Source organism: Manacus vitellinus, unplaced genomic scaffold (genome assembly GCF_001715985.3).
Source record: "Manacus vitellinus isolate BGI_N305 unplaced genomic scaffold, ASM171598v3 scaffold_3_pilon, whole genome shotgun sequence".
In the NCBI taxonomy this organism is placed as follows: Eukaryota; Metazoa; Chordata; class Aves; order Passeriformes; family Pipridae; genus Manacus; species Manacus vitellinus.
In genome coordinates, this window is record NW_021940535.1 from 46,271,469 (window position 1) to 46,299,020 (window position 27,552).

The window sequence follows — 27,552 nt, forward strand, 5'->3', positions numbered from 1 at the left end:
AGTGAAACAAAGGTGAGCCAACAAGGTCTTGCTGGTATGGAAATGATACAGCCAGATTGGAAAGTGTAAACAAGGAGACAACCCACAAATGCTTTCAGTTTTAGGCACAGCACTTCCACAAATCTTGTTTTATAAAAATACAAAGGAAAAAATAATACAAATTGCACACTTGCTGGTGGAAAGTTCTTTGATGTTGTAGCTGTGTCTAAGGCAGCTTCAGCAATTTCAAGTTCGATACTGCTTGTAATAACTATCAGTAAGAACTGAATAGAAAATGTGAACATCATGGAAATTCTTATGCTGCAGAGACATCTTTAAAGAAATTAATTGTTTCCATCTCTTGGAAGTATATTTTCCATTGGAAGCTTTTGTTTCTTGGACATGTCCTAATTAAACATTGAAATGTGTGATGTTAAGATTTAACAGTTTCAGACTTTTAGGTCATAAATTACAAGTATATGGGTTTAGACACTTTAAAGCACCTCAAATTGATCATCTTGGTTCCTCGGTAGTCTGCAACTCTGAAAAGTTCATTTACTTTTCAAGGTTTGGGGGGGTGGGAGTGAATTCTTTACTTCAACAGCTTTAGAAGATATGTTGTTATTTTCTTGAAGGAAATCACATTCTTGAAACACAGTTCTTTTGAACAAATGTTCTATGATAAATATTTGCTAGCTTGTTGGAAAGGTAGGTTTGTATGGGTGTTTATGTACGGCCTAGGAAAAACTTGTGGTGTCATTTGTGTCATTTATGTGGCTTGTTTCATCTGTCTAGAGAAACCATGTGTGCTTGGGTAGAGGGAATGTAGACTTAAATATAAGTAAAGTATGCAAGAATTTGGAAATATTTTGTGGCTAATTTAGTGAGATTTTTTGTAGAGGTGAATCAGTTCATGCAAAGCTGATAAAACATCCGTACTCTTATTGGGAAATAATTGGAGAAGTACACTGGGATGAACCAAATTTGGATTTCCACACATTTCTTTTAAGTGAGTCTAAACATTAGGAGATGTGTGCTTAAGTTTCGTCTGGTTTTTACCCTCTGGCTGAGCAGTGTGAGTGTAGGGCATCTGTTACTGTTCATGTTTATACTACAAACTAAGCATGGCCCTGACAAGGATTGAGTGCTACCTTATGCTGGTTTGCACTAGATAATTGTTAATGTTCTCTCTGATGTTATTTTGCTATTTAGTGCTCTCCTAAACAATTTCCAGACACAGTACAGCGCCCAGCTCCTTGTGGGGACAATCCAATAAACAATTTAAATGCAAACATTCTGTTTTAGAGGAGCAGGGGGAAGAGTTTAGCTTTGTGGACAGAAGCTTGCTTTTTTCTTTTTTTTTTTTTTTTCCCTATGGGAACAACCTTTCTTCATGTTCTAGATGTGGTTTGTGTTGTCTCTGTCAGTTCTGTTTTGTATTCACTGGGAAGGTGAATACAGTGCACGGTCCTTCTGCAGAAACTGTTCTGACACTCAGTGCTGGAGCCATGTCTGGGCCACTTCCTTGGGGTACCTCCTGCAGCTACTCCTGCTTTGGTGCTTTCTGGGGGAGAAGTAGGGAAGCTGGCAGTGGATAGGGAGGGAGGGATCAGCAGCAGGCATGCTTGTAAGCAGCTCCTGACATTTCTCTGCCTGTCAGCATTGTGCTCTGGCAGCATGTATCTTACACTTCTGGTACTCCCAGAGACCTCTCCAGCAGATTTTAGCTCAGCACTGTGCCCAGTCCTTTCTCTCCCTGATGCTCTCTAAGTGTTATGCATCTGCAGAGTGCTTAATTAGGACAACTAGCACCTGAGTTAATAAACTGAAAATATATCAAATGAAACACATCTCACCTTTGGTCAGTTTCTCAACTTTGGGAAATACTTTGTCCATAGTAATTTTGTCGTTATTGCTACCCCCATGACACTTTATCAGGGGTTTGATTGACCTAGTGGGAGAAAAAAGAAGTAGACTGGAGAATCAGTTTGGACTATTAAAAAGTCAAGCCCCCCCAAAAGTATTCAGTTACAAAAATATTAAAAGTATTTGTCACCCTCCTTTCATTTAAAAACTAAGCTAGAGGTCAAGGTCCAAGCAAATGTAAGGGTGAATGGTTCAAAAGATAATTAAGTTATTCCATAATTTTGACAATTATACATGGCTGTTCAGCTTTTTCCAAGCAGACTTCTCTCCCCACTGCCATGTGTTTTCTTGCTGTTTATTTTTTTAACTTCTGTAGAAAAATGCAAAATAATGCTTATTATAGCAATACCCAAATTCTGCCCTCTTACTAGAGAGCAAGTGGCTACAGCCAAGGAAAGCTTTTCTTAAATATTTTTGTTAGAAGAGAAGAGGAATGAGTTGGCAGCTAGCACTAGATTTTGTTCTCATATTTTCCAGTCTAAAGTAACTGGCAACAATTCCTCTTGCTCTGTATCATCTGTTTGCTGGCCTTAATGACTATATAAGGCAACATGGCCTAAATTAATACTTCTGAGCATACTTGTTTAATGAGTTTACCACTTATTTTTCTGAGTAGCGTGGGGTTTTTATGCTTCAAGAGTTCTTACACTGTATGAAACTTTTTATATACTGTATTTTGTTGTTCTTGTGAAAAAGGTACTACAAGTTTCATCAGCTTCATATGTCCAAATATCTAGGAGATTTCAAGGGAAAGAAATATGTGCATTCTAATGTTTGAAGTAGTCTTTTAAATGTCTGAGTGTCAATGCTAGAGAGAAGGTAGCACTGTGTAAGTAGTCAGGATTGGTAAGGTTGTTTACAGCCTTCTCCTTATGTTAACATTATGTATATTTACCAAATATTTGGCTTCTCAAAGTTTCTGTTATCTTTTACTTTTAGGCCAAACCAGTACATAGTTACTTTGATTTTTGGTTCAGTTATAGAAGTGTATGTGGTTTATAGTTGTACTGCAAAGTGGTAATTTTCAAAAGCTTGTTCAGTGACACAGTATGGAAGGTGTGTCCTAACCCAACCTTTTTCTCTTAAAAAAAAACACCCTACCCTCCCAACAGAATAAACACATGAAAATGCTAATACTATTGTTCTAAAAAGAACAATGGCTGAAAAACAGGATGTCTTCCAGGAAAAGTGGGCAGCTTTTCCAAAGCTCTCATTTTTAGAATCACAGTTTTGCCTTCATACTTGCTGACTCAAGCACTACTCCTCCTCTACTCACTTTACAGATTGGTTCTGTCCTGTAGTTTTGATTTATTTTAATATTGGTTTAGTTTCATTTAATATTGGCTGCCTTTGGAAAATTGGCTGGATGTGACTTTCAAAATTGTAAGTATTGATAAATATTAGATTCAAAAGGAGTGCTTGCAGGAAGAATGAGTCCTAGTGAAATGGCTGGAAAAACCACAAAGTTGTTACGTAGAATGCAGAAGAATGTTGTTTTGGTTTGCTTTTAGTTGACTATGTTCAAAACTCTATAACCTCTTTTAAAGGAGTTCATGAAACACCTGGATAAATGCTGATGTGCAGGTACTCTTATAATAAAAGATTTGATAAGAATGAGTCTTGTTGCTTATAAAGCGAGAGTGATTTGCACTGTTACTCAGCATACTTGTCATTTGCTATAACTTACATTTTTTCAGTGATTTTAAATTTTCATAGCTTTTTGGGATGTTATAAGGGCCATCACAGTTGGTGCTTCCACAGTGCCAATTCTTTTCTCCCTGTGCCCTCCTAGTCAATGTTGTTGTCTCTCCCAAGCTAGTGTTGAAACTTCTGCTCCTGCAGGAAGCTGGGTAAGGGACATAAGCTGGCAGGATATTAAACACAACAAGAAGTGTCCAGTTTCCTGTCCTTCACATGTATTTTAGCATCCTGAGCTGGCTCACTACAGAATCAGGAGATTGTCAAGACTAGTGTGAGGGTGTGAACCGAAAAGCAGACTGGTAGAAAGGTAGAAAGTGGAGAGAACTGGCTTGAAATGAAGCTGTGAGGAGCTGCCACTGGAGAACCGTGGGTGCACTGGGCTTGTGTAAAGTCAGCTGGGGTCCCTCTGGTTCCTTCAACTCGAGACTTGTCTGCTCTGTCTCTTACCCCTCTGCTATGCATCTTATCTTTCTTATCTCACTTAAATCTTCAGAGAGTTACAATTGAAAAGCTTATTAATGTTAAACACAGAGATACGCTGTGTTTTCTATAGCAGTGATGGAAGACTTTCTGTGGTATCATGTAGTCAAACCTTGTTTGAGAGGCTGTGTTTATCATATATATGGAGAGATATACTGGATAATGTTACTTATTAAATTATTGCAATAATGTTAGCAGTGAGCACTGTAATGGTAATGAGCTGTGCTCTGTTAGCAGGCAAATTGTACCATGTCTCTGCATGATCATTCACAAGTAACAGAAAAGGGCGTGTTAGTCCCCTCCTTGTAATAAATTTCTGAGAAGAATCACAACTTACCCCATGGAATTATATCATTGTGCCCTGTAGCAGAGTTTAATTTTTTCCTGCAGAAGTCTTATGCTTCCATAACTTGATTAGCAGGAAGTTGTTAATCAGCATTTTAAAATACTCCATGGCTTCTCTTATGAGAGTTAGTAGTGCTTATGGCAGCCAAATCAAGCCACAAGGCTGGCAGTGTTTTGTGTGGCTGTGAACTTTTATTTATGGCCCTGTGTATTGTACATTCCAATACATATTTTTCCTTTTATAAAGGTTTCTAGGGTATTGAGAACACCCAATATGTTCAAAGCTCATCAGTTTTTAGCCTTTTCTTATGTACTGCAGGGGTTTATTCTTTTGTTTTATTTTTTTTTAAACTCTACTGCATTTATGTGTTACATTAGTTCTCAGTACAGAGCCTTGGTAAGACATGAATTTCTTGGTTTTCAGGGAGGAAACATAATTTGTTTTCACTTCTCTGAGCAGAGGAAGAATTGAAAGAGCTTTGAGTAACAAGACACACATTCTACTTCGTCGGAAAGTGTAACTGGTGTCTGAAATCCTGCTCCAGGCCAGTGAGGTGGCTGGGAAGAGTCTCTGCAAGGCTTAGCACCTCTCTCAGTTGCAATGTGTTGTGGAAAGACACTGCATCATTTCTGGCTTCTGGCAGAATTTCACTTGGTGACAAATCCTGAACACAGTCTTTCCAGTGCCCTGTTTTTTCTGCTGCAGAGAACCAGCTGGCATTCCCTGAATTTAGCTAAACTAAGAGAGTCATGCATTGCTCAAAGTGGTGACAGAGAAGGAAATTATATCATTTAGCGATTTTTTAATATGGAAGTTTTTTATATTCAGTGCTTCATAAAAGATTCATCAGTCTTTTGCTTATTCCCTTTTTCTCTGTAGGGCTCTTCAGTTAGTTAGGGTGGTGATGTTGCTTTAACATGCCCTCAGGGCCACAGGTTAGGAGATCATCTTCTGCTCCAGCAAGTCATGGCATGTGAAAGACCAAGAAGTAGAATGAAAATCCTTGTTATTTAGTTAGACTGTGGCTAGAAGGGTTCCCTCCTGCATATCAAGCAATTCTGTAGATTTGCCTCTCTTTCTTCTCAGTCTACTATGAGTTCATCTGCTGCCACTGCTATTTCTATACTACTGCAGGTATATTTTTTTTGTCTGAGTTATTGTTGCCGTGTGGAAAACTCTTATTTTCTTACATTACCAAAGGGGTATCTTATGCTGGTCTGATTATGTTTGAAAGCCAAGTGCAGAATTTAAACAACCTTATTGAAAGGAATGTCGGGGTGATGGCAGGGAGAGATAGAACACTAAAATTAAAAACCAACCAAACAAAACCAGAAAAAAGCATTTGTCACTTATACCTGTAGACTTAAGATTAAACTGTATGTTCCTGCTGGTTGCTTCTGGTAGAACTGGAAAGGAAGCTCTGTGGTGGGCAAATGTAACAAATCTTGTCTGCAAGGAGAACTTGCCTTCAAAGCCCAAACAGCAAAAGCTTGATTTATGCCAGGAAGGCTCATGTTCCTTCCAAAACGTTTAATGGCTTAAGATTTATTTGCAAAGCTTTTCTAATAATCCTGTAAAGTGCTTAGCCTTAGTAATGTTTTTTTTTTTTTTAATTTCTGAGCTTCAACTTTGACTGGAAAAGATTTGTCTTTAACATTTCTGAAATTGGCCTTTGTATTTATTCCTGTAGATGAAGAGAATTTCTGATATTATAGGTACGAATTGCATTTCTTGTCTAAATGGCCACTCTTACTAGCACTGTTTTTTTGTGATTTTTATGTAATTATTTTTTATATTCTTCATGCTCTGAGAACTGATGACTAAATGAATAGGTAGCCTTGTTTTTGAGAAGATGTGTGTAATAATCAAAGTATTGACAGTGAAGTTGTACCACAGGCACTGTTTGTGTTTCATATGCTGTTGCAAACTTTTGAAATGCTTTTTAGCCACATCAGTGGAAAATATTTCAGTTCTCAGTGGCACCTCTTAGGTTGTTCTTCATTTTGTTTTGGATTGTGGCAGTTAATACAGAAACCACTATGACACGAGTTTCAGTTGAGCACAGGAGATGTTTCTCAATGCTGAATTTCAGCATGCATTGTGTTGCTCAATGCATTTATTGGGTTAAGTCTATTTAGGAGACAGCACAGGACTTTGCTGTATTAGTTGTCATATGCAATACACTAAACAAAACAGGAAAAGCAAAGGAAATGCAGATATTTTCTCATTCGCTATGCTGTCTGAAAATATCATTATGTAAAACTGTTAAATATGGGATGCAGGTACAAACACCTTTGGGTAGAGACTACTTTTTGGAGATATTTATGATGAGCATTTCCCTTTTATTTTGTCTAGGAATAATGAAAAAATAATCATATAATAAACTAGGTTCTTTGTCTTAAAACAGTATAAAATTATTTCTTCCAGATCCTTGGTAGACTACATAGATTTTTAAAGTGTCACATAATGTACAGTTAAAGCTTGTGATTAGAACAAGAGAATTAGTCTGAAAAGTCAAGTTGTGGTTAGTCTTATCAACTACTACCAAGGTACTTGTTTGCTCTATTAAACATCTGTGGCTTTGAAGGAGTGAAGAAGCAGTGCAAAACTGAAGTTATTCACACTGAGTTGGACTTTTTGTCCTGGTGCAGTTATCTATTTCTTAACTCTTTTTTTTTTTTGGATTTAAGATGAGGAAGAGATTTGAGAGCATATACTGATAATTTGCACAATTAATTTTCAAAGAAGAATGTACTGAAATAATTTTAGTTTTCCTACATATAAATGTTCTCCGTTCTAGCTCATAATTTGTTATTGTAGAACTGTACAACTAAAGCTTACATACCAGTGTAAAAGAACCCATTTTATAACAAATTGTCTCTAATGGGTTCCTGGATGACAGGACAGAGTGTGCTCTGACTGAGTTTGCTTACTTAAAACTGGAAGGAGTGCTTGATACATCTGATAGTTGTACTGCTATTTAGAGGGATCTTGACAAGCTGGAGAAATGTGCCAACAGGAATCTGATGAAGTTCAACAAATGGAAATGCAAAGTCCTGTGCCTAGAAAGCCTGGACCAGGACAGGCTGCCTGGTTGGAAAGCAGCTTTGCAGAAAAAGAGAGGCGGTGTTCAGCTGGACAGAAAGGGAAACAGAACTCAGAAGTGTGCACTTGTGGCAAAGAAGGCCAACAGCACCCTGGGCTGCATTAGGAAAAGCATTGCCAGCTGGTTGAGGGAGGTTGTGAGGCACATCTGGGGTGCTGAGTCCAGTGTGGGGCTCCCCAGTACAACAGAGATATGGACATCCTGGAGCAAGTCCAGTGAAGGGCCACAAGGATAAGGAAGGTACTGGACATCTCTCGTGACGTGATGCTCCAGTCCTTAGTTGTTTTCATGGCTCCTTATTGGATTCTCTCCAGTATGTCCATGTCCTGAGGAGCCCAGCATGGACACAGCACTCCAGGTGTGGCCTCAGTGCTGAGCAGAGGGGAAGAGTCACCTCTGCTGGCAGTAATTACTGCTGGCAGTAATTTTTGTAGCCCAGATCAGCATTATCCTTGTTTGTGGCAAGGACATGTTGCGGGCTCGTGTAGATTCTTGCACAATGTCCCATGATATGTCTTGCCTTTTGTTTTGAAATATCTGGTTATTACATCTTACTACCTTTTTCGTTATAAGGATAATGACTTTTTTCAGCTTAATTGTCTGCTGCAGGTAGGCCAGGTAATGTTGTTTATAGGTAACATTGTTGAAATATTTTGCCACCATTACAAAAGTATATTAAGTAACAGTGCTCCTTATTATGAGTAAATGTATTGTATTATCTTTAGTGGAAGTATTCACAAAGGAAATCACTAATTAAACTATTAATAGACCTTTTGTAAAAGAAAGGTTTGTGCTATTTTTTTTAAAAAGACAGTGAATGTAGCATGATGATTCCTGTCTGTGGAAATACATAACATATATTCTTGTAGAGATCTGTTGTTTTGTTTCAGCTTTTAGCTGAACACTACAGTTAATCTCTTAACTGAGGTATCTCAAAATCTTTTTTTCATGCAGTTATGCTTAGACTGGGTTATTTAGATTTGGAAACTTGGTGGTGATTGGGTGAGTTTGGATTTGTTTGTTGCTTGTATATTCAGTTAAGTTCTGTGCAGTTAATAGAAAGCATTCAGTGGGAAGGGAAATAAGGGAACTCGACTCTGTTGGTTTTGTTACCTAGAATTAGAATATTATAGGATTGACAAGGACATTTTATATTAGTTGTTGATGCCAGCAGTCCTACAATAGGTACCTTTATACAGCGTAATATTCTGTAAAGATTTTCAGTGAAGAAAGTGAATCTAATCTAGCAATGTTAATTATTTCTGAGGATTTTTCTCACTTTTATACTTAATCCTGTTGATACCTTTCTTCTTTACTGCCTCAGTGCTGGAATGAATTTGTCTCTTGGTCATTGAAAACAGCCTTCTCTATGTTTGCAAGCTGTTGTCTTGTCCTCCTTCCACCTTCTTAGTTCCAATCCTTCATTCTTTCTGTAGGTCATGTCTTCTAGATCTCTGATTTTCCTGGTCTCACAGGAGATTCTTCTTCAATTTATTATACTTTCGCAAATTTATGTTGGTGACTGTTCGTCTACAACAGGTCTATGTTGAATCAAAAAATATTTCTCCAGAAAATAGGACCACATTTCGTTATTCTATGTTGGTTATGTGCAGTAGATCCTGTGTACATGGGTGTGTTGGGGGGTGGGTGTGTGTATTTATGTGTATGTGTAAGAGTGGATAGGAGGATGGTGAGTTTTTATAAGTGTTTTAAAAAATGTGTCTAAATATTCCTTAGAATGGAAAAGACTTGTTTCATTTGTTTGAGAAAATCCTGGAAACTGGTTATTAACTCTCCACAGATCAGAATCTATAGCGATTGGCTTTATTCCCTGACTTTTATGAATTCTAAGTTGCTTTTCTTTTTTCTTTCTTTTTTTTTTTCCTCCCACTTTTCTCTGTAATTCACAGCTTTTGGAAATTAACTGGACTGGACTGACCAATCTTCTGGATGTTCCTGGCCTGAAGTGAGTATACCTAGAGCAGTGTTTGTTATATCTGCACCCTAGTAAACCCCAGAAAATCTGAAGACCATCAATTAAATCATATTTAGGTTAGATGACTCTGAGCAGTTATAATGTAGAATTATATGAAATTGCTCAATTTGCAGAAGGCAGTGCTTTCACTACAAGTCAAAGTACATCAAAAGCATATCTAGTAGGCCTTGTTAACAATACTTTGAAAATACAATTTTTAATCTGCATTTTTAAGTGTTCTCAGCCTTTCCAGACTTCCAGAATTGTGTGAATATCCTATCTGCCATGGCCTAGGACAGCAGAAAGACCAAGAGCCCTTTTTTCACACCAGTGGGTTCACAACATCTTGGCTTCTGGCTTTGTATGCCAATCCATCTCTATTTGCTCCTGTAAAGGTAGTTAGAAATACCTTAAGACTGTACTCAAACTAAATAAACTTTCTAATCTCTTTAAGTGCCTACTTTTAAAGCTTTCAGTTTATTATGTGAAGATCAAATGGAGTAGCAGAAATATTGACAATATATAGCTGTAAAAAAATGCTTAGCTTATTTGGAGCTTTTCCTAATACCCCAAAGAAGAAAGCATCAATAGAGGTGAAAACCAAGCTGCTTTGAATCATGCAATCCTGATAAAGTTAAATCCATTAATATATTCATAATTATGAAGTTATAATAGATACCCTGGGGCATTTTAATATGGAGACAATGGCTAAGGAGATAATGGTGGATCTGATACATGCCTGTATTTTGTGACTACCCCTTTTATTAGACCCCATACTCTCAAGAGTTGGCTGACTGCAGAATTATTTTTTATTGTTTAAAAACAGGGTTTGAATTTAGGTATTAAATTAATCCTTTAGAGCTCAATTTTGTGAGTGAAGCAGGTTTTGCTTTACTTAGACACGTGAAGCCATTGCATGGAATCCCAGTTGAACAGTTTCAAATTAGAACTTGCATTAAGTAGGTTAATGGCTGCAAGAATTGCTCATGTTTCAAGCCTGCTTAAGGCTGCCTCTGAGGAAAGAGATTTTCTTCATGAGTGAGAGAAAATGGCTTCCAAAATACAGCTCCTGAGTAATAATTTGCTCTTTTGACATAACAGGACTAAATTTACATTTAGTACTTAAGCTTACTAAGCTCCTGAGATTCATATCCTGGTGCATATTTGCCTGACTGCAAACACAAAGCCTCAGATGTAAACAAAGTCTCGCTAAATAACTCAAGTTTATGGTTTCCAGAGCAACCAAACTTGGCCACACATGCACAAACTGGTGCCATCTAGATGTGGTATAGTTTCTATAGTAACTGTAACTGAGGTGACTCATGCTTTCTCTACTCTCTACCTTGCCAAGAGGTTTCTTTAGCACTGTATTTGTTTTCCTTATCTGTATAGATAAGTTGAATATTTTGGTACGACAACTTGACATATTGTAGTTGTTATAAACAATGATGAACAAGAGATTGCTGCTGCCACAGGTACCTTTTTAGTGCTGCAGCTGTTGGCTCCACACTGAACTACTAATTCATAATCTGTTTGCAAATGTCTTCTACTAATTGAATTTCTGCATTTGCTGCTGGAAGCTTCCCTGTCAGCTGTTAACAACTTCCATTGCTCTTCCTATATGACTTCCCCAAGGAGAAAGATACAAAAGTGATTCATATTCCATCATTAGTATAGCTTAGAAGTGGAATTAAAATTTCCCTGTGAGGAGGAGCCAGGCTGTGAGAATACTCAAGAGCTGTCAGGAGGGGATGTGGGTGATGGGAAGATGTTATGGTTGTTTGAGATACAGTAAAAACACTCTATGCAGTGAGAGATGTGCTCTGTCTGCAGTACAAATAAAGGCAGCACAGGAAAAATACATAGTTGCCTATTCTAAGATAAAAATTAGGTAGAGTTAAATATAGAGCAATACAAAAGGGATGTAACTGCCAATTATTTTTCTGCAATGAAATTGAGCTTTTGAAGACACAGTTTAATAAACTATATGAAACATTTCAGAATTCTTTCATTTTTATGAACTGAAGAAATAATTGTACTTAGAATGAATAACTAGAGTCTTATGATCTTAGGAAGCTGTTTATCAATGATGCATCAACATAAGGGTTGAAATTGCTACAGCTTTCTCTGTTGCTTGGTCAGTGTTTTGTCTCTGTTATCCATAGATCAGACCTCTTATTTTAAGTAACAGAACAATTAAAAGATTGTCATTTTTGCCTAGTATTCATGAAGAATGCTTGTATCTGGGAGCATTCCAATTGGCTAATACTAGATAATTTTTAAACAGCTTGAAACCATCACGTTGTTTTGGAATTTATTTAATTCATTAGTTAGTTACGATCTTCAGTGTTCTTTTTCAGCTCCATGTTTTTGAAGACAGGATATCTGTGACCTCCTAGGAGTCCAGTTTCTCTGTGTAACACTTAGTGACATTTCATTAATGCTGGCTCTTTTTCTCAGGTGTTTTAGTGAAATTCAAGCATTTATGTTGGGATAAAATTACGAGATTGACTTTGGAATCACAGAGGTGCGGTTTGGTCCTAGCAGAAAGGATTGTGACTCCTCCCAGTGACTGGGCTGTGTTGTGCTTCTGGCTGTTTCTTTCTCTTCGTTGAGGAGACTTGCTGTAGCTCTATTTGAGCATTAGTCAATCTCTGAACCTTTTGCTTGTCTAGAGTCCATTTATTTATGCCTGCAGCTAATTTTGTAATGTCTGCAATCTTAACTAAATACTAGAGAAGATAACCTTTCTTTAAAGTTGCCTCTCTTGCACTGCTCCTTTACTTTCTCTGACCTAGGTCAGTTAGTTTTCTCCTTAAGGCACTGAGCATAAAGGCAGAACTTTCTCTTCTTTCCAGGTAGAGATACTAACAAAAGCAGGAACAAAACAAATTTATCTGATCTTTCCACTGAAGTTTTGAAGTATTTTCAAAAGTGTGCTTATTGCTTGTGAAGTTACCATTACCTCAGCCTTTTTTTCCCTTTTAATGTTAAGACTGGTTGAGATGTTTATCTTCAGTGTTTATGTCAACTCTAACAAAATAATGATTTCTATTTTCTTGGCTCATTTCAGAGAAAGTTTAGCACACATAAATTGAAAACTAGATGTTTAGCAAAATGGAACTGAAAAAGTTTGAAAAGCAACATGTTAAAATGATGGCTAAAGTAAGCTACTTTTCAGATAACACGATTATCTTCTGGTAGTAGTTGTCTTAAGAATTACTGAAACCATGAATTTCTAGGGTTCATGTAGAATGAAAATCTCTGTAAATATGATTGAATAAACTCTGCATGAAGGGAAGGAGAATGAAGACTCCTTTTGGGCAGATGTGAATTAACTCACAGAAGGGGAGAGGAAACATTTCCTCTGAACAGTATCTTAACTTTATCCACTGTTGCTTCGTTCTAGCCACAGGTCTGCACAGACCTGTCCATTGATCTTGAGCTCCTTCTGTTCCTGTTGTACAGATACCATTAAAAAGTCATCCAATGTTCTATCAAGTATGATAGTTCATCTGGATTTACAATGGAAGTGGGTAGCCAAGAGGATGCAGGCTGTGCAGGTTGCAAATCTCTGGCATGAAAGATCAATGTGCATTTCTAATGGACGGGATTGTATTAAATGGGTTCCTTCTGTTACCCTTCTCTAGCATAATGGTTATTGCTCACCACAAATTTTCCTTCTGAAATGAAAATGCAGTATGTATTTCACACTGCAGCACTTTTGGTTTTATGTGCTACCTCCTGAGTCAGAGCTACTCCCAGCTGCAGATTCAGTCTTAGGAAAACTTCACAAGGTGCTTACACACAAGTGCTTCATCCAAAAAATGTTCTAAGTTATCAAGCATTATCTGCATCTTGATTTCACAAAGACCAAAAAGGGAATCGTGAAGTGTATTTAGGAGGAGTAATCGTTCATCCCTGAAGCAGCTCCACCAGCTTTAGCAAGACTGCACCTGCAGTTCAGAGTATCCCAAGTGTTTTTATCATTTTCTCTCTGAACCTTTGCACAGACTCCTGAAATCTTCCAGGATACTTGTGTTCCATGGTGCATTGTAGCACTCCAGTTCTGCCTGTGGCCCATGTAGGCACCGTGAGGAAACAGTGCTGTTGGTCTGACAGGGAACTGATTTGTTGTCAGTTCAGACCCAAACTGGGTGAACTCCTAGCTTAGGAAATTGTTCTCCTTTCTGTGTTTGTAGAAGGGTGTGGGTTTAGGTTTTTAAATGATTCATTACCAGTGTGATTACACTGCCACTCCCTTTTCACAGAACAAAACCTGTTTTGCTTCCCTAGGCTACATTTAACTCAGCCACGAGTTTTTTTTCAGTGTGTCTCTGGTTTAAATGACGGTCCTCCCAGCTCAAAAGGACAATTGGTTTCATAACAATACAGGAATGGGTAGCCAAACTTCCAGGGACAGTTAAATCATTATTTAAATTCAAAAGTAAATTAACAGTTACCATCTGCTTGGTTATATGCAATGTAAGCAGGAAAACTTATGCAACAGCCTTTTACCCTGGCTGGTTTTAAAAGCTGGTGGTGAGGGGGGAATTGGGCTGTGACGTGGAAACGGGAACTTTTTATTCATCCCTGTGGCTTCTGCTATTTAGTGTCAGCTGCTTCCACCTGGTGGCCATTTGGGCAAGAATCCTTTACTTAAAAAAAAGGTATTTAAAAACCAGATGTTTTCTTCCCCCCAGAAAGGCAAATATTTTCTCCATTTCGGTTTTTAAGTAGCAAAAGGATTCTATTGGTGTGACATAACATCTTTAATTCTGATGAAATAACTGAGGATTCTTTTCTCCAACAGTGGCTTATCAGATACAATAATATTGGATATAATATCCAACTACTTGGTCCTTCCAAATAGAATCACAGTCCCCCTTGTCAGTGAAGTGCAGATTGCTCAACTGCGGTTTCCTATACCAAAGGTAAGCATGTTTCTGTTAATACTAACCATTTGGCATTTAGTTTTTTCTGCAGTAGTAACTGTTAAGGACACATGTGTGAATTTCTAAATGTGGTTACTGCAGTAGTACAAGTTATTGTGAATCCAGTCACTGAAAAGAAGTGATTTAATTTATAAGCAATTTCTGTGGAGTTAATATTTCATAAGAACAACAAGAAAGATTTTTTTCTCTTTTGCTAGAATCTTAAACTGTGTAGACTAAAAATTAAGTAGCATATGGTTTATATTATCACTGTAAATTATTGTTAGTGTGCTTCACTTAAAAGTTGTTACTATTTGTTGCTACTCACTTTCAATAGCATGGTATTTCTTGGTATAACTGCCATGTTTCTAATGGTTGATGACAGTTTTTCTTTCCAGGAATCTCTTGAGTGCTAGGTCTATTGTGTGTTGGGATCATCATTGATATCCCTCTCTTTACAGTGTGTCCAAACTAAGTTTCATGTTAAGGAAATCATAATGGAAATTATAAAACATCCATTACATAAATTGTGATGACATGGAAGCTTTCACATTACTACATAGATCTATCTTTTCCCTTTTCAGGGTGTTCTAAGGATACACTTTATTGAAGCTCAGGATCTGGAGGGGAAAGATACTTACCTAAAAGGGATTGTCAAAGGAAAGTCAGATCCTTATGGAATCATCCGTGTGGGCAACCAGATTTTCCAAAGCAAGGTCATCAAAGAAAACCTCAATCCAAAATGGAATGAAGTTTATGAGGTATAACCAATAAAAATACCATGTTGTACATTCTGTAAAGTTGTCCTCTAAAGTTTCTTTTGTTAAAGAAGATACAATGGGAATGTCCTCAAGGAGCTAAAAAAGCCCAGAGTTCTGTAACAAAAAAACAGAAATTCCCCATTGATGTATATACTTTTTTTTTTTGTCTAGACTAAGCACCAACGAATCTGAAAAGCAGTTTAGGCTTTTAGAGCCAACATCAGTAAATCTCATCGGAAAAACATTAGCAAATCTCATCTCTCTGTGCTCCTTAAATTGCTTTTTTAAAGCATTTACTTATTGATCTATGTTATTACACAAAGGCACTGCAGTTCACTGTTTTACTGTTACTGTGCCATTTGACCAACTTTTTAGTTTAGTTTAACCACTGACAATGCCATCTCACTGTACTTCCAGGCTTTAGTCTATGAACATCCAGGACAGGAACTAGAGATTGAGCTCTTTGATGAAGACCCAGACAAAGATGACTTCCTGGGAAGGTAAATGTTATGGAGAATATGTTAGTGGGTGTTGAAAAGAGATGAAATATTGTAATGTAGTCTTTTTATTATTTTTATTTTATTACAGTTGTGGTTTTGCTATATAACTATTTATAAATCAATTATCTTTTCAAAACTAAGGTAGTAAGTAGTTCCCTAATTACTTAATGTATGTAAATATATTTATATTAAAATGTACTTGTATGTATATATACATATCTATATGTTTATGTCTTTCTGAAAAAAATAAGGTGAGTATTGTGGGTTCCCAGAATTGTGCCCTGGCTGTTTAATGTTTGTCAGCTGACACTAAGTCTTGATTATTTCTTCAGGCAAAGTTCATACAGTTTTATAACTGTGTATATTCTTCATCATCATAGCTTTTAAATGACTGTCTCTAGTTTATTTTTCTCTAAGAGCTGATCTTAACTATTTGATTAAAGAAAAAAAATTTCTGTAATGCTTTTGCAAACATGAGTCACTCTTGGATTCCACAGGCCACAGGTGTTTACCCATAAACATCTCAGGGTTTCAGTCACCTTCTTTCTCCAGTAATTTGTCACCTTTATTTCTTGCAGAGTTTTGGAGCTTCCCATTGTTGCTTTCCATACAGAGTAGAACTCCCTTATCTTTCCAGCTCCTTCTCTCTTAACAGGAGCAACAGTACCTACTTCTCATTAAAATAAAGAAGTAGGTAGTACAAAGGCTTCTTTTCTTTGCACTTCCCTAATCTTACACTGAGGTGGTGGTGGGGGAAGTGATATAATGTAGACATCAGTACTAATAAAATAAAAAGCCAGACAAATGCTCATGCACTGGCATGCAGTTGTCTGCCCTGTTTAATTTTTAGCAGATTCATTCCCTGGTACATTTTTAGCTCGTGTGAACCAGCACTCTCCCAGACACTGCCAGAGCATGAATTTGGTCACAGAATATGTCCAGGTGCTGTTTGCAGAGGGTAGTTTGGACATGGTCTCTGTTTTGAGATTTTGGTCATATATATGTGAACCATATTGTGTCGTTGCTCCTGTAGCTACAAACTGGGCTCTAGCATAGGTGTATTTTCTGTTACCCTGCACTCATCTTTGTTCAGCCATTTCATTCCCTACTTCTCTTTCTCTTAGGGGCTAAAAGAATAGTATTCTGCTCTTTTGATCTCAGTGGAAGCCTGGATACTCAGCAAGCACAGGGGAAGCTGACTTCTGTATTAGATCTTTTGTTTCTTAGCTAAAACACTACTCTTTTTTTCCCTTTTTTCTAGTTTGATGATAGATTTAATTGAAGTTGAAAAGGAACGTCTTCTAGATGAGGTAAGTTCAGTAAGTTTTGGGTTAAAAAGATCCATATGTTGTATATGTAGTTGTTCTTCCATTATTTTTTTCCTGAGTATTGTTCCTATATGTGCAAAAATAACCTTAATGGTATAAAAATGGATCCCCTGATGATCAGTACAGTGGTTTAAGAAATATCTGAACTGGTGACATCTGAAAAATAATGCCATTTTTCGACTGTCTTGGGGTTTTAAGGTTACTACTATGTAAATGCAAAAAATAGTAACACATATTTGATGAGAGTTTTTTCTTGCAAGAGAGTAGTTAATTACCCAGTTTAACTATTATTAGACTTAGCAGACTAATTTTTGTCCTATATGTAAGAGAAGTTTTTATAGTAGCGTTATGCAGGGTTTGTATTCCCAGAACACCTTTATAGAACTTAAAGAATTCTCTTGGTATTTTAAAGATGCTTTTACTATATAACAGAGTTACATAGTTAGGTTTGTCTGACTGTTTTTGTTATGTTATTTCTTGTTATTTGTGTTGTAATATTTTATGTGATTTTTGAACAATGAATCAGATCTTTTCAGTTTATGCAGACTTCAGCTCTAAGAGATGTCTAGTAGAGCTTAGTGTTTCCTAAACATCCTGAAGAACCAATTGCAGTAATATATTTGTTTGGTGTCAAAGTATTTCACATTACTTTGCTTGATTTTCAGTGGTTTACTTTGGATGAAGTGTCCAAAGGCAAGTTGCATTTAAAACTGGAATGGCTCACATTGATGCCAACTGCTGACAATCTAGACAAGGTATTAAAGGAACACATTACTTTCATTCTAATCTTAATCACTGTGGGGTGATTTTATAGTGATTTTTTGTTTGTTAATTACATAAGTAATTTAATTCTCTAGCTGTTGTGCAATCGGATAAACCTGTAACTATTCCAAGCTATATGTCTACAGAAATCTCAAACCCTTCCTAACTGTCAATGTACTATTGGGACTATAACGTGACACGGGATTTTAAAATGCTTTTGTCATTCTATTCTTTTCTCTTAATGTCGTTGTTTGAGAATAGCAACTAACATTTCATTAGCCCAGGATATAGAGCTGGATATGATACTATAATCTGTCCAATCTAAAAAAAAAATAATTAGGAAATGTGGTGGAAATTTCCATAAAAATGGAAATAAAAATCTAATAAAAATCCCATAAAAATCTATACGAGTCTTGAAAACTTACTTTTCGTGTCACAGGGTGAATTTGTGAACGTTTGTGTTTCAGGAGATGTCTTTAAAACATTTTTCAGAAATGAGACAGGAATAGTAGTACTTGATTTTCAGAAAGGCTTACAGTGTGCTTTTGGTTTAGGTGCTAACAAGCATTAGAGCTGACAAAGACCAAGCCAATGATGGGCTTTCATCTGCATTGCTTATCCTCTACTTGGACTCGGCAAGAAATCTGCCCGTAAGTTCCATTCTGCTGGACACCCTTTTGTCATGGATCTCTCTTGAGTACTTCCAGCATGTCCTGCTTGGTGGTATGACACACTGCTTTACTAACACACATTATGCCATGGATTTTTACTTTCTCTTCTTTCAAAACGTGTATTGTAAGGTCCACTTTTTTAGTAGGATAGTATTATAGCTATCTATTGATTAAAACATTACTCTTTGATCAGTGTGATTTTTCTTTAAAGAATGCTCCTTTCCTGGACTTGAAAGGCTGCATGTTTTTATTACACAGTGTTTTCTATAAATAGTATGGGATTAGCATGAGGAATTTTAAGGAACTAACTGGGAAAAACCCACTTCCTTGAGTTCAGGTAAACTTGCTTACTTTGGCTCAGGGTATTGCTGGAGATTTGAAGGTACTGAAGTCCTCATCATGAAATGAATACTGTGCAGTTGATGTTACAGTGGCAGAACACTTGGAGAAGATTGCTATCAGATTGTTGTTTGCAGACTTGTTTATTTGTTTGTGCAAAACATTAAAAAAAATAAAGATTCTGTCACTCTAGGGATTATCCTATGGGACTGTAAAATAGCTTGTTTTGGAATTTATTTCAGGTTAGTAAAGTAATGTTCCTGGTTGTAACTGATAGCAGTATTAAAGTAAACCCTGCTATAAAGAGATATGGGAAGCTTACCATTGAGTTTTACTGTTTTTCAGCATTGCTATTAGAAGAGAAGTTCTGGAAGTGATGACTGAAATACTGACAAGGGAATATAGTTTTCAAGCCTTGGATATTTTTGCCTGCATTTTGCAAATTTATCTGCTCAATTTTAAGTTAAAATGCTGCATCAGGGTGGTAACAAATCAAACCTTAATAGCCCAAACAATTTACATCACTGACTAGTGATTACATGGTTGTTCCAGGGTGTATAGAGCACAGTTTGGAATTAGTATTTCTGAGCTATCTTAAAAACTAAAAAGACTCATTTGGAATAGATCCCCACATTATCTTTTTAACCTCACTGTACTGAATTCAGGCAAATTGTAACTTAGCAGAAAAAGAAAATAATTACTCCAGTAGAGAGGAAGCAGTAGTAGAATAGAATTATGGTGTGCTTAGCATCAGTTTCAGAATAATGCAGCACCCAGAAAGTCTGTCTGCTGTCTCTTTTATGCACTAGATCAATTGATCAGATATCTGTATTTTCTTGTTCTATTTCTAAATAAACAAATTGAATCTATTTCTTAAAATAAACTAAAGCCTCTTACTTAAATGATTCAGAGTTCTCTCATCCACAATTTCCAATCCTTTCCATACAATTCTGCTTCTCTATATTAGATTAACTTCCCCAGCAAATACTCAGAGGCTTTGACATAAGTTAATTTTTTACCTTCCTGTTTTAAACAAGCATTCTCTAACATTGTCTCTAAAGTAGACAATCTAAACTCTAGGGCACAGAAAGGGGAAGTTCATTTCACAAAGCTGACCAGTTAGGAAATTTGGAAACAGGATCCCAAATTTCTTATTGCTGCATCTGATGTTCTGCCTAGAGAACAAGACTGCCTGGGTGGGTTGAGAATGTTGGTCATAATGCAGGACCTCTTTAACCCTCTTATTTTTTACTTGTTCTACCAGCTCAGAAAAGCACTTGCTACAAATGACTCCATATTTAACTTCAAGTCATTTTCTTTCCAGTATTATAAAGAATATAATAGAAAGTAACGTACAAGTTTACAACAATAAAATAATATGATACTGTGTTAAATTCAAGTTTTCCAAAACCAGGTACAAAAAGGCTTCACAGTTAGGTGGGGGGAAATACCATGGGAAGGCTTCTTCATGCAGGAGAACTGAAAAGATTCCTGTACATTCTATAAAGACAATTTCATGGAGCTGCTACATAAACTGCAGTGAATTATAGTAAATACAGCTTTTTTATGTCCACAGGATTCTAATATGGAACAATATTTACAATTTAAACATGAAAGTCTGCTGGTTTCTCATGTTTTGTTCATATTCAGTGATAAGGGTTATATAGAATAATAACAAAAAAACACTTTCTTAGATTGCTTGTATTTATGGGGAAGAGAAAATTCAAAGAGAATGAAGAAGGGTCAGAAAGAACTGACCCTTATTAATAGTTTGGAAGACTTTTGTGCTCAGATTTAATGTTATAGCTGAAATGTTTTCTAGATGAATAAGCACTTTTAATTACCTTGAAAATTGCTTTAAGTTAATGCTTATCACCAGTACACTTTAGATCATGCCTTCAGCCGTTTTTTGAGTTACAGTGCTGAGTTACCCCAACACAGGCATTTCTTTTGCATGGGTGCATCATAGTTGTGGGTTTGAGACACTGGGATGGTTTATCTGAAAAGGAAATAGAAATGGTGTAGAAGGCTGGTCTCTTAAATTTACTTAGTTGGATCTGCCATATAAATCTGAACCACCAGGAGTGAACTTGGAAAGTGGGTTAATATATTTGAATAATTAATAAAAAATAAAATTCAAAAAGCATTTCACGTTGCTGTGCTACAGAAAGTCATGTAACAGATGAAACTATTTGTAATGACAAATATTTACTTCTTGTTATCTGCTGTTTTCTCTGGAATCCTTTGACTGTTTTCCTTAACTTTTTTGTGTAGTAAAGCTGCTTATGCATTCATTCTGCCACAATCCCATCACTCTGCTTTCTCCTTCCATTTCCATCTTCCTAAGAGTATCTACGAGGGAAACTTTGGGTGTGGATACTTAAAAGAGAGGAGAGCATCGGGACTAGTCTTTTGTGAAAACACTACCTCACTCTATAGAGCACTATTTGTGAGTTCTCTGGTATTGTTTGTATTGTACCTTTTCTCTGCCAGAGTGTGGATTAGTGCTACTAAAGCCACTCACTCTAGTGGAATGAGAGCATGCAATTTGTTTTCCTGCATGGTTTCAACAAGTGTGCCTTGTTTTTGTGCTATTTTTATTGCATTTTAAAGGCTACTTAAATTTCATTGATCAGCATATCATTGGGTAAGTAATTAACCTTTTATGATAAAAACCCAAGATAAGTTTGTTGTAAAAGCTCTTACATTTAGCTTAAGTTGCTGATTCATTGAGAAATAAAATGCATACTCTTCTAGCACACTGTGTGCTGGTGAATTGTTGGCTTCTATTGCAAAGAAATTAAAACTAAAAAATATTGCAGCCAACATCCCTGTAGTTTCTTTAAAAGGTGATGCACTCAATGTTTGTAAGAACTTGCAACCTCTCCACTCTGGTTCAAGTATTGCTTTAAAAATGGGTATAGTTTTTTCTGCTCCCCAAACTATTAATTCCCTTGTAAATTCTATTTCACTCCATGATGCTCCTTGTTTTGCAAATTCCCAAGCTCCTTTTCTTTTTTTCAAATAAGTCTCTAGTCAGGAAAATCCAGGCTAGGGTGAACCACCAAGTAATATTTTTTGCTTGAATTTAATGTTATGAAATTATTACAAACTGATGAGCCTCTGAATGCCTTACACTTAAATCTGTAAACACAACCCTGGTATCTTCAAAAAAACTGAGAATCTGTTCAGAGTAAGAACTCTTTTCCCAGAGAGAGGTGGGTATGCCTTTGTAGATTGTGCAAACAAATTTGTTACTGGTTGGCTACATAATCCTTGGTTTAAAAACACCTTTCTCTCTGCTCTACCTCCCCCACCCTGCACCCCCAAATAGCAGCAAAACCCTTTTCTGTGGCCCTTTCCCTTAGTTTCTGTGTAGAAGTTACTTTTAAAGTATCCAAAAAGTTCCATCTGATATCAAATCCTGTTAAAATTTAATGAGTAAGAAATGCAGGTCATAAGCTATGGTTCAGTCAGTTTGCTGTTAACACTGATAAGTAGTTGCTGTTTCTTTTAGTTTTACAAATACTAGATACATCTTAAAAATAATTGTTGTTAAAATTAAGGGTGTAGCCCTGGGCATCTTTAAACACAAGGTATTATACAAACATTCACACCTAGAAGTTCATTATCTAATTAACATGTAACATGAGCTTGTGGGGGAAGTGTTAAAAATTTAAAAAAGGAGCTCACTTTATACAGGAAGAGGAAAATCCCAAGTGCTCCCTATTCCTTTTTAGATAGTTTGACAGCTGCAAATCTACAGTTGAGACACCAAATTCAGACATATACCATCTAAATCTGATTTATGTGAAATTAAGGAGTATGAATAGTGTTCTTAGTATAATTTCTGAAAGTAAGGCTAGTTTTATGATAGTCAGTTCATAACAATTTTGGTGTCTATATAACATATAAATTATTTATATTTAAAATTAACTCTTACTGATCAGTGCCTGTCTTCTGGTTGTCAGCTGGGGATGCACTCACGGATTTAGAAGCTTCTAAAGCTCTATTTTAATTCCAAGCAACACTTAGTGAGTCAATAGAAGTAATGAGTTGTACTCTAAAGGGCATTGAATTAGGACCTGGCTTAATAACAAACCAGTTTGTTGTATAATTTATGGGTTTGTTATTAGGATTTACTGCAAATGTCACCATCTGTTAGAGAACTCCAGTGTGTCAGTTGTCACTGCAGTTTTTGGATACCCATCCTCTTTTCCTACAACTGCAGAGACACTCAGAACCACAGCAAGGCTGTTTTGTCACCCAAGGCAAGACATTTCCTTGGCTTTTTATCTTGAGTACTCCCAGTCTCCTCCCTCCCAGCTTTTCAGCCACCATCCTTATGGACCTGCAGCTCCTTCCCTTAAAACCTGAAGTCTGGCTTAAACATATTTGCCCCAGCTGATGTCCCTCTTGGCCCATCCTTGCTATGATTCCAGAGGAACTGAGACATATTTGATATCCAGGAATCATTGGTTGCCTGCCTTTATAATTGACCACATAGGTTTGGTTTAGAACTTTTAAAATTCTTTGAAATAACAATTTAGGGGGAAGGAGATCTGTGTTGAACATACAGGTGCAAATGTGAAGGAAAAATGTCCAGTAAGTTGAGGGACAGTTTAAGATTCAAAACTATTTGATGAGTTGCAGATGCCATCTGAGAAAATAGAGGACAGTCATTGCATCCTTATAAATGTGGGATGGAAATAGTTGTCTGAAGGAAAGCCCTACAGAAATAGCTTTGTAGGTATGCCATATCATGTTGTTATAAAAAACAACACTGCACTGTGTGTAGAAAAGAAGAAGATGTATGAACTAATCCTCCTGTTCCACTTAGCCATTGCTAAGGCCCTGGTTTTGGCCATAGCAATTTAAGATCTGGAGGACAGCACTGGTGATAATGAGAAAGCCAGTAAATGTGACCAGCAGAGGAGGTGAGAACCATGGAACCATAGAATGGTTTGGGTTGGAAGGGACCTCAAAGACCATTTAGTTCCAACTCCCCTGCCATGGGCAGGGACACCTTCCACTAGACCAGGTTGCTCAAAGCCCCATCCAGCCTGGCCTGGAACACTTCCAGGGATGGGGCAGCCACAACTACTAAAGGAGTGGATAGAAATGAGGCAAGACTGCTGCAAACAAAGTTCTCTGAAAGTAGGGAGCAGTGCTTAAACTCCAGCAAAGAAGGTACCTGCTGGGCATTTAAAAATTTTCTAATGAAAAATAGTTAAGCATTAGGTTTGATGTGTCCAGGGATAGTGTGCTGTCTCCATCTTTGAAGTTCAATATTAAGTTCCAAATGTATCAGAGAATTAACTGCGGACAATTCCTTAATTTTCCTTTAGGGAAAAATGATGTTTAAGAAAAATATCCCACAAAACTAGCTAAAGCTTATTTCTGGTTCTCTCCAGCTTAATCATATTGCATGTTCATTCTGAAACAGAAATTTTCAAGCAGGATTGCAGGAATCTTGTGGAATATATTGGCCAACTTGAGCATATGACATCCCAAAAGAAAATGTAAACCAGTACTTCTGCATAAAGGTTAAATCTGTTTTCAAATTTTAGTCACTTGGATTTTCATTTCAGAAATGCAATTCTTTTGGCAGAGCATTAATATCAGTTTCTATTCATAAACCAGCATGTTTTAAAAGTCAGTTTTGCAGGTTTTTTTATTACTACAAACTACAGCTTCTAGAGTAGAATTCTCTTGAAACAAAAATGTGTACTTAAAGGAAAAACCAACCATAAGTATACTTACTTGAAGTCTGTTTTCTTTCAAAATCTTACTTCCTGAAATTTTTTTTTATAAGTTGAATGAAAATTTTCTGTGACATTATTGTATTTACATATTTCACTTAAAAAGCAATATATTAATTTCAAAATAAAATTTAAAAATTTGCTTAATTAATGGAAAGTAGTCAGAAGTTTTGTCCTGCTAAGTCAGTTTGAATTGCTATTGTTGGTATATTTACATGTCTTGATTGACAGTCGAGTAAAGTAGTACATCTTCATTCTAGTTAGAGTGCAGTGTTTGCATTATTTGTCTAAAGAGGCTTAAACAACTTTGACTTTTATAATGATCCAAGTCCCTATCAATGGGGTTGTAATTTTTCCCATAAAGGGACTCCTTCACATAATTACTTGACTTATCATCAGAGAAGCTTCTATGTTGTGGGAATATGCTTAACCAAATTTTTAAAAAGGTTCATTCAGAAGGCAGTTCATAGGGCATCAGGCATTAAATAAAAATTTTTTTGTGAATTACCTTTATTATGGTAAAAAAAACACKRWWARGRAAAWWWWAGSMRRWTKRAARKKGGKWWWWTMRKTTTWAARSMAAAWWMMAAMMWTYMRRRGRRRARRRGRRAAAAAARKTTTKKYMRGSMWTWWTKKTKSYKKTKKKRWKSYTYMWTKKTTTKKTYSAAARRWKKTKGGKTTKKTTTWAGGTTGGTTTCTTTTCCCTGCTTTGTCCTATGTTGTCATGTCATAATTAATTAACCTAGTGAAATTGCTTCATTGCATGACTTATTAACCCTTCCTATGTTCATTCTCTCCTGACTTAAAAGAATAATCCATTAGATTTTAATCCTGATGGCTTGAAGAAGGCTGCTGTTCAGAAAGCCCTAAAGGTAAAACTAATATAGTTGTCCATTTAAGGTCACAAAAGTAATTGGAAGTACACAAATGCCTGCAACACTTCTCTTCAAACACTGGATAGAATTTCTGTTGGTGGATATGTATTTAGTGCAATTCCATTTTACTTAAATTTGATTTCAGTACACTGTCAAGACATTGATAAAATACTGTGGTCTGTGGTGACTTGGACTTTAGATCAGTTTAGTGGAGTACAGACTGCTTTAGAAGACTGGGGGAAAAAATCATCCTGAGAGCTAATTTGTAGCTATAACTAAAGAATAAAGCTGACATGAAAGCTGAGACATCTTTTACATACTGAGTGATATTCATCAGTCAGCTCTGAATGACTCTTTTGAAATAATCTTGTTCCTGCCAGATGTTTTTAGAAGGTTTACGTCTTTTATATAAATGTTAAAAAAATTTAGCCCAGCTTTTTGATAGGCAACCATGGAAGGCATGAGCTGAATTCTCTGCTGGAGAAACCTGGACAAGGGGCAGTCTTTAAATAGACTGTCAACAATGAGTCTGTCAGTAGCAGGTGTTAGAGGTGCATTATATGTGTGTGTACATATTGCCACCTATTTAGCACGAATTAAAATTATTTATATTTACATATCAGCATAAGCAACAGGGTCTTTTTGTCAGCTCCTGTAGTTTCATCATTTTATGAAGAGAAGAAAGTTTCAGGCACTGTTTTATGGACAAAGAAAAAAATGAAACACATGTCACCTGCTATTTTAAAACATCATCAGTTGCAGTGTAATCTGACTTTCTTTCTGTTTGGTAAACCTTTGTATTCTGTTTTCCTTGAGAGGTAAATATTTTTTATTAGAAATCATAAAAAAGATAAATGCAGCATTCATCCAAGAAAGGAGTGCTTTCTTAACAGCTTTATTTCTAAAGGAAAGGATGGTTATAAGCAGTATGTCACATTAAAGTCGAGTAATATTAGTGAAAGTATGATGTTCAAAATGTAAGTTCAGATCCCAAAAATATCTAAATCATGCACTTTCTTGATTCAAAAGTATAAAGTCTTTGAATCACTTGGTTGTAATTGTGACCTTACATGCATTAAGTACATTTTAGCTGGCTTTCTGTTGACATACCTGATCTATACATTTTCTACAGGGTAGAACTCAAAGTATATTATTAACCATGTATCCTACATTTTCTAGGCCTTTTAAACTGCATTAACACCTGCCTGAGATGATTAACTTTCATGTCTAAATTTTCTTTCTGACTTAAATTTTTGTTAGATTAAATTGAAATTTGTGAAAGAAATGTAGTTGGGAATGTTCCTTTGCATACATAATTTGTTTCTAAACTGATGTTTATTTCCACAGTTTGATGTAATGCTATATAGCTGGTGAGCAAGGCTCAGATATAGCAGATGGTTGACTCTCTAATAAAGAGTATTTTGTAAACTGTAGAAATATCCCTCAGGTACATTATAGTGCATCTTCTTTCTCCCCAAACTGAAAAGGAGGGAATATCAGTGTTCTGGTATCCCTTCTAATTTAATAGTACTACAGCAATGTATATAAAGTTCCTGAGTTTGTGCTTTCTTCATATCTCCCATCTGCATGAAATATTCATTTTGCAGTTTTAACTATGCTTCATTAGCTTTGGGGGTTGCAATGCTCATTAAAAGATAAGAATTTGCACCTTACCAGTTTCATTCAAAGAAAATGAAAAGGAGTCTAAAGCTCCTACTTATTTGTAGGGTTTTGCTTCAGCATATTCAGGATAGTTGGATGCCTTTATGTGGATCTGTTCACCAGTTACAGCCAGTCTGCCATTCAAGCCAGTTGAATAAAACACTGAGAATCATAGATAAACATACAGTAGAATGCATATGATTTGTATTTTTAAGATGCAGTCAGTAAGTTTCAGAGGAGAGAGGTTTTGCTTTATTCTGAAGGCAAAGTTTTTGCTTTTTCTTTACCAGTCAGGAAAGAAAATAAACAGCAATCCCAACCCACTTGTTTTGCTGTCAGTTGGGCACAAGGCACAGGAAAGTAAGGTAAGTTCCTACTCTTTATACCTGGCTCTGTCTTCAAATATTCGGTGGCTCTGTGGGTTTGGCGTTTGGCTGTCAAGCCA

At 36.4% G+C, this 27,552-nt stretch overlaps 1 protein-coding gene across 1 annotated transcript in view; it reads left to right on the forward strand.

Annotated features, from left to right (window-relative positions):
* The window catches only part of ESYT2 (extended synaptotagmin 2), an 83,973-nt gene that overhangs the window by 48,383 nt on the left and 8,038 nt on the right, over nucleotides 1-27,552 (forward strand). Inside the window, exons 7-16 of the mRNA XM_029961906.1 lie at nucleotides 9,449-9,504; nucleotides 14,327-14,447; nucleotides 15,032-15,208; nucleotides 15,626-15,708; nucleotides 16,970-17,018; nucleotides 17,702-17,791; nucleotides 18,353-18,448; nucleotides 21,156-21,257; nucleotides 25,380-25,442; nucleotides 27,398-27,535. Of these exons, the coding sequence (XP_029817766.1) occupies nucleotides 9,449-9,504; nucleotides 14,327-14,447; nucleotides 15,032-15,208; nucleotides 15,626-15,708; nucleotides 16,970-17,018; nucleotides 17,702-17,791; nucleotides 18,353-18,448; nucleotides 21,156-21,257; nucleotides 25,380-25,442; nucleotides 27,398-27,535 (975 nt within the window). The remainder of the gene's footprint in view (nucleotides 1-9,448; nucleotides 9,505-14,326; nucleotides 14,448-15,031; nucleotides 15,209-15,625; nucleotides 15,709-16,969; nucleotides 17,019-17,701; nucleotides 17,792-18,352; nucleotides 18,449-21,155; nucleotides 21,258-25,379; nucleotides 25,443-27,397; nucleotides 27,536-27,552) is intronic.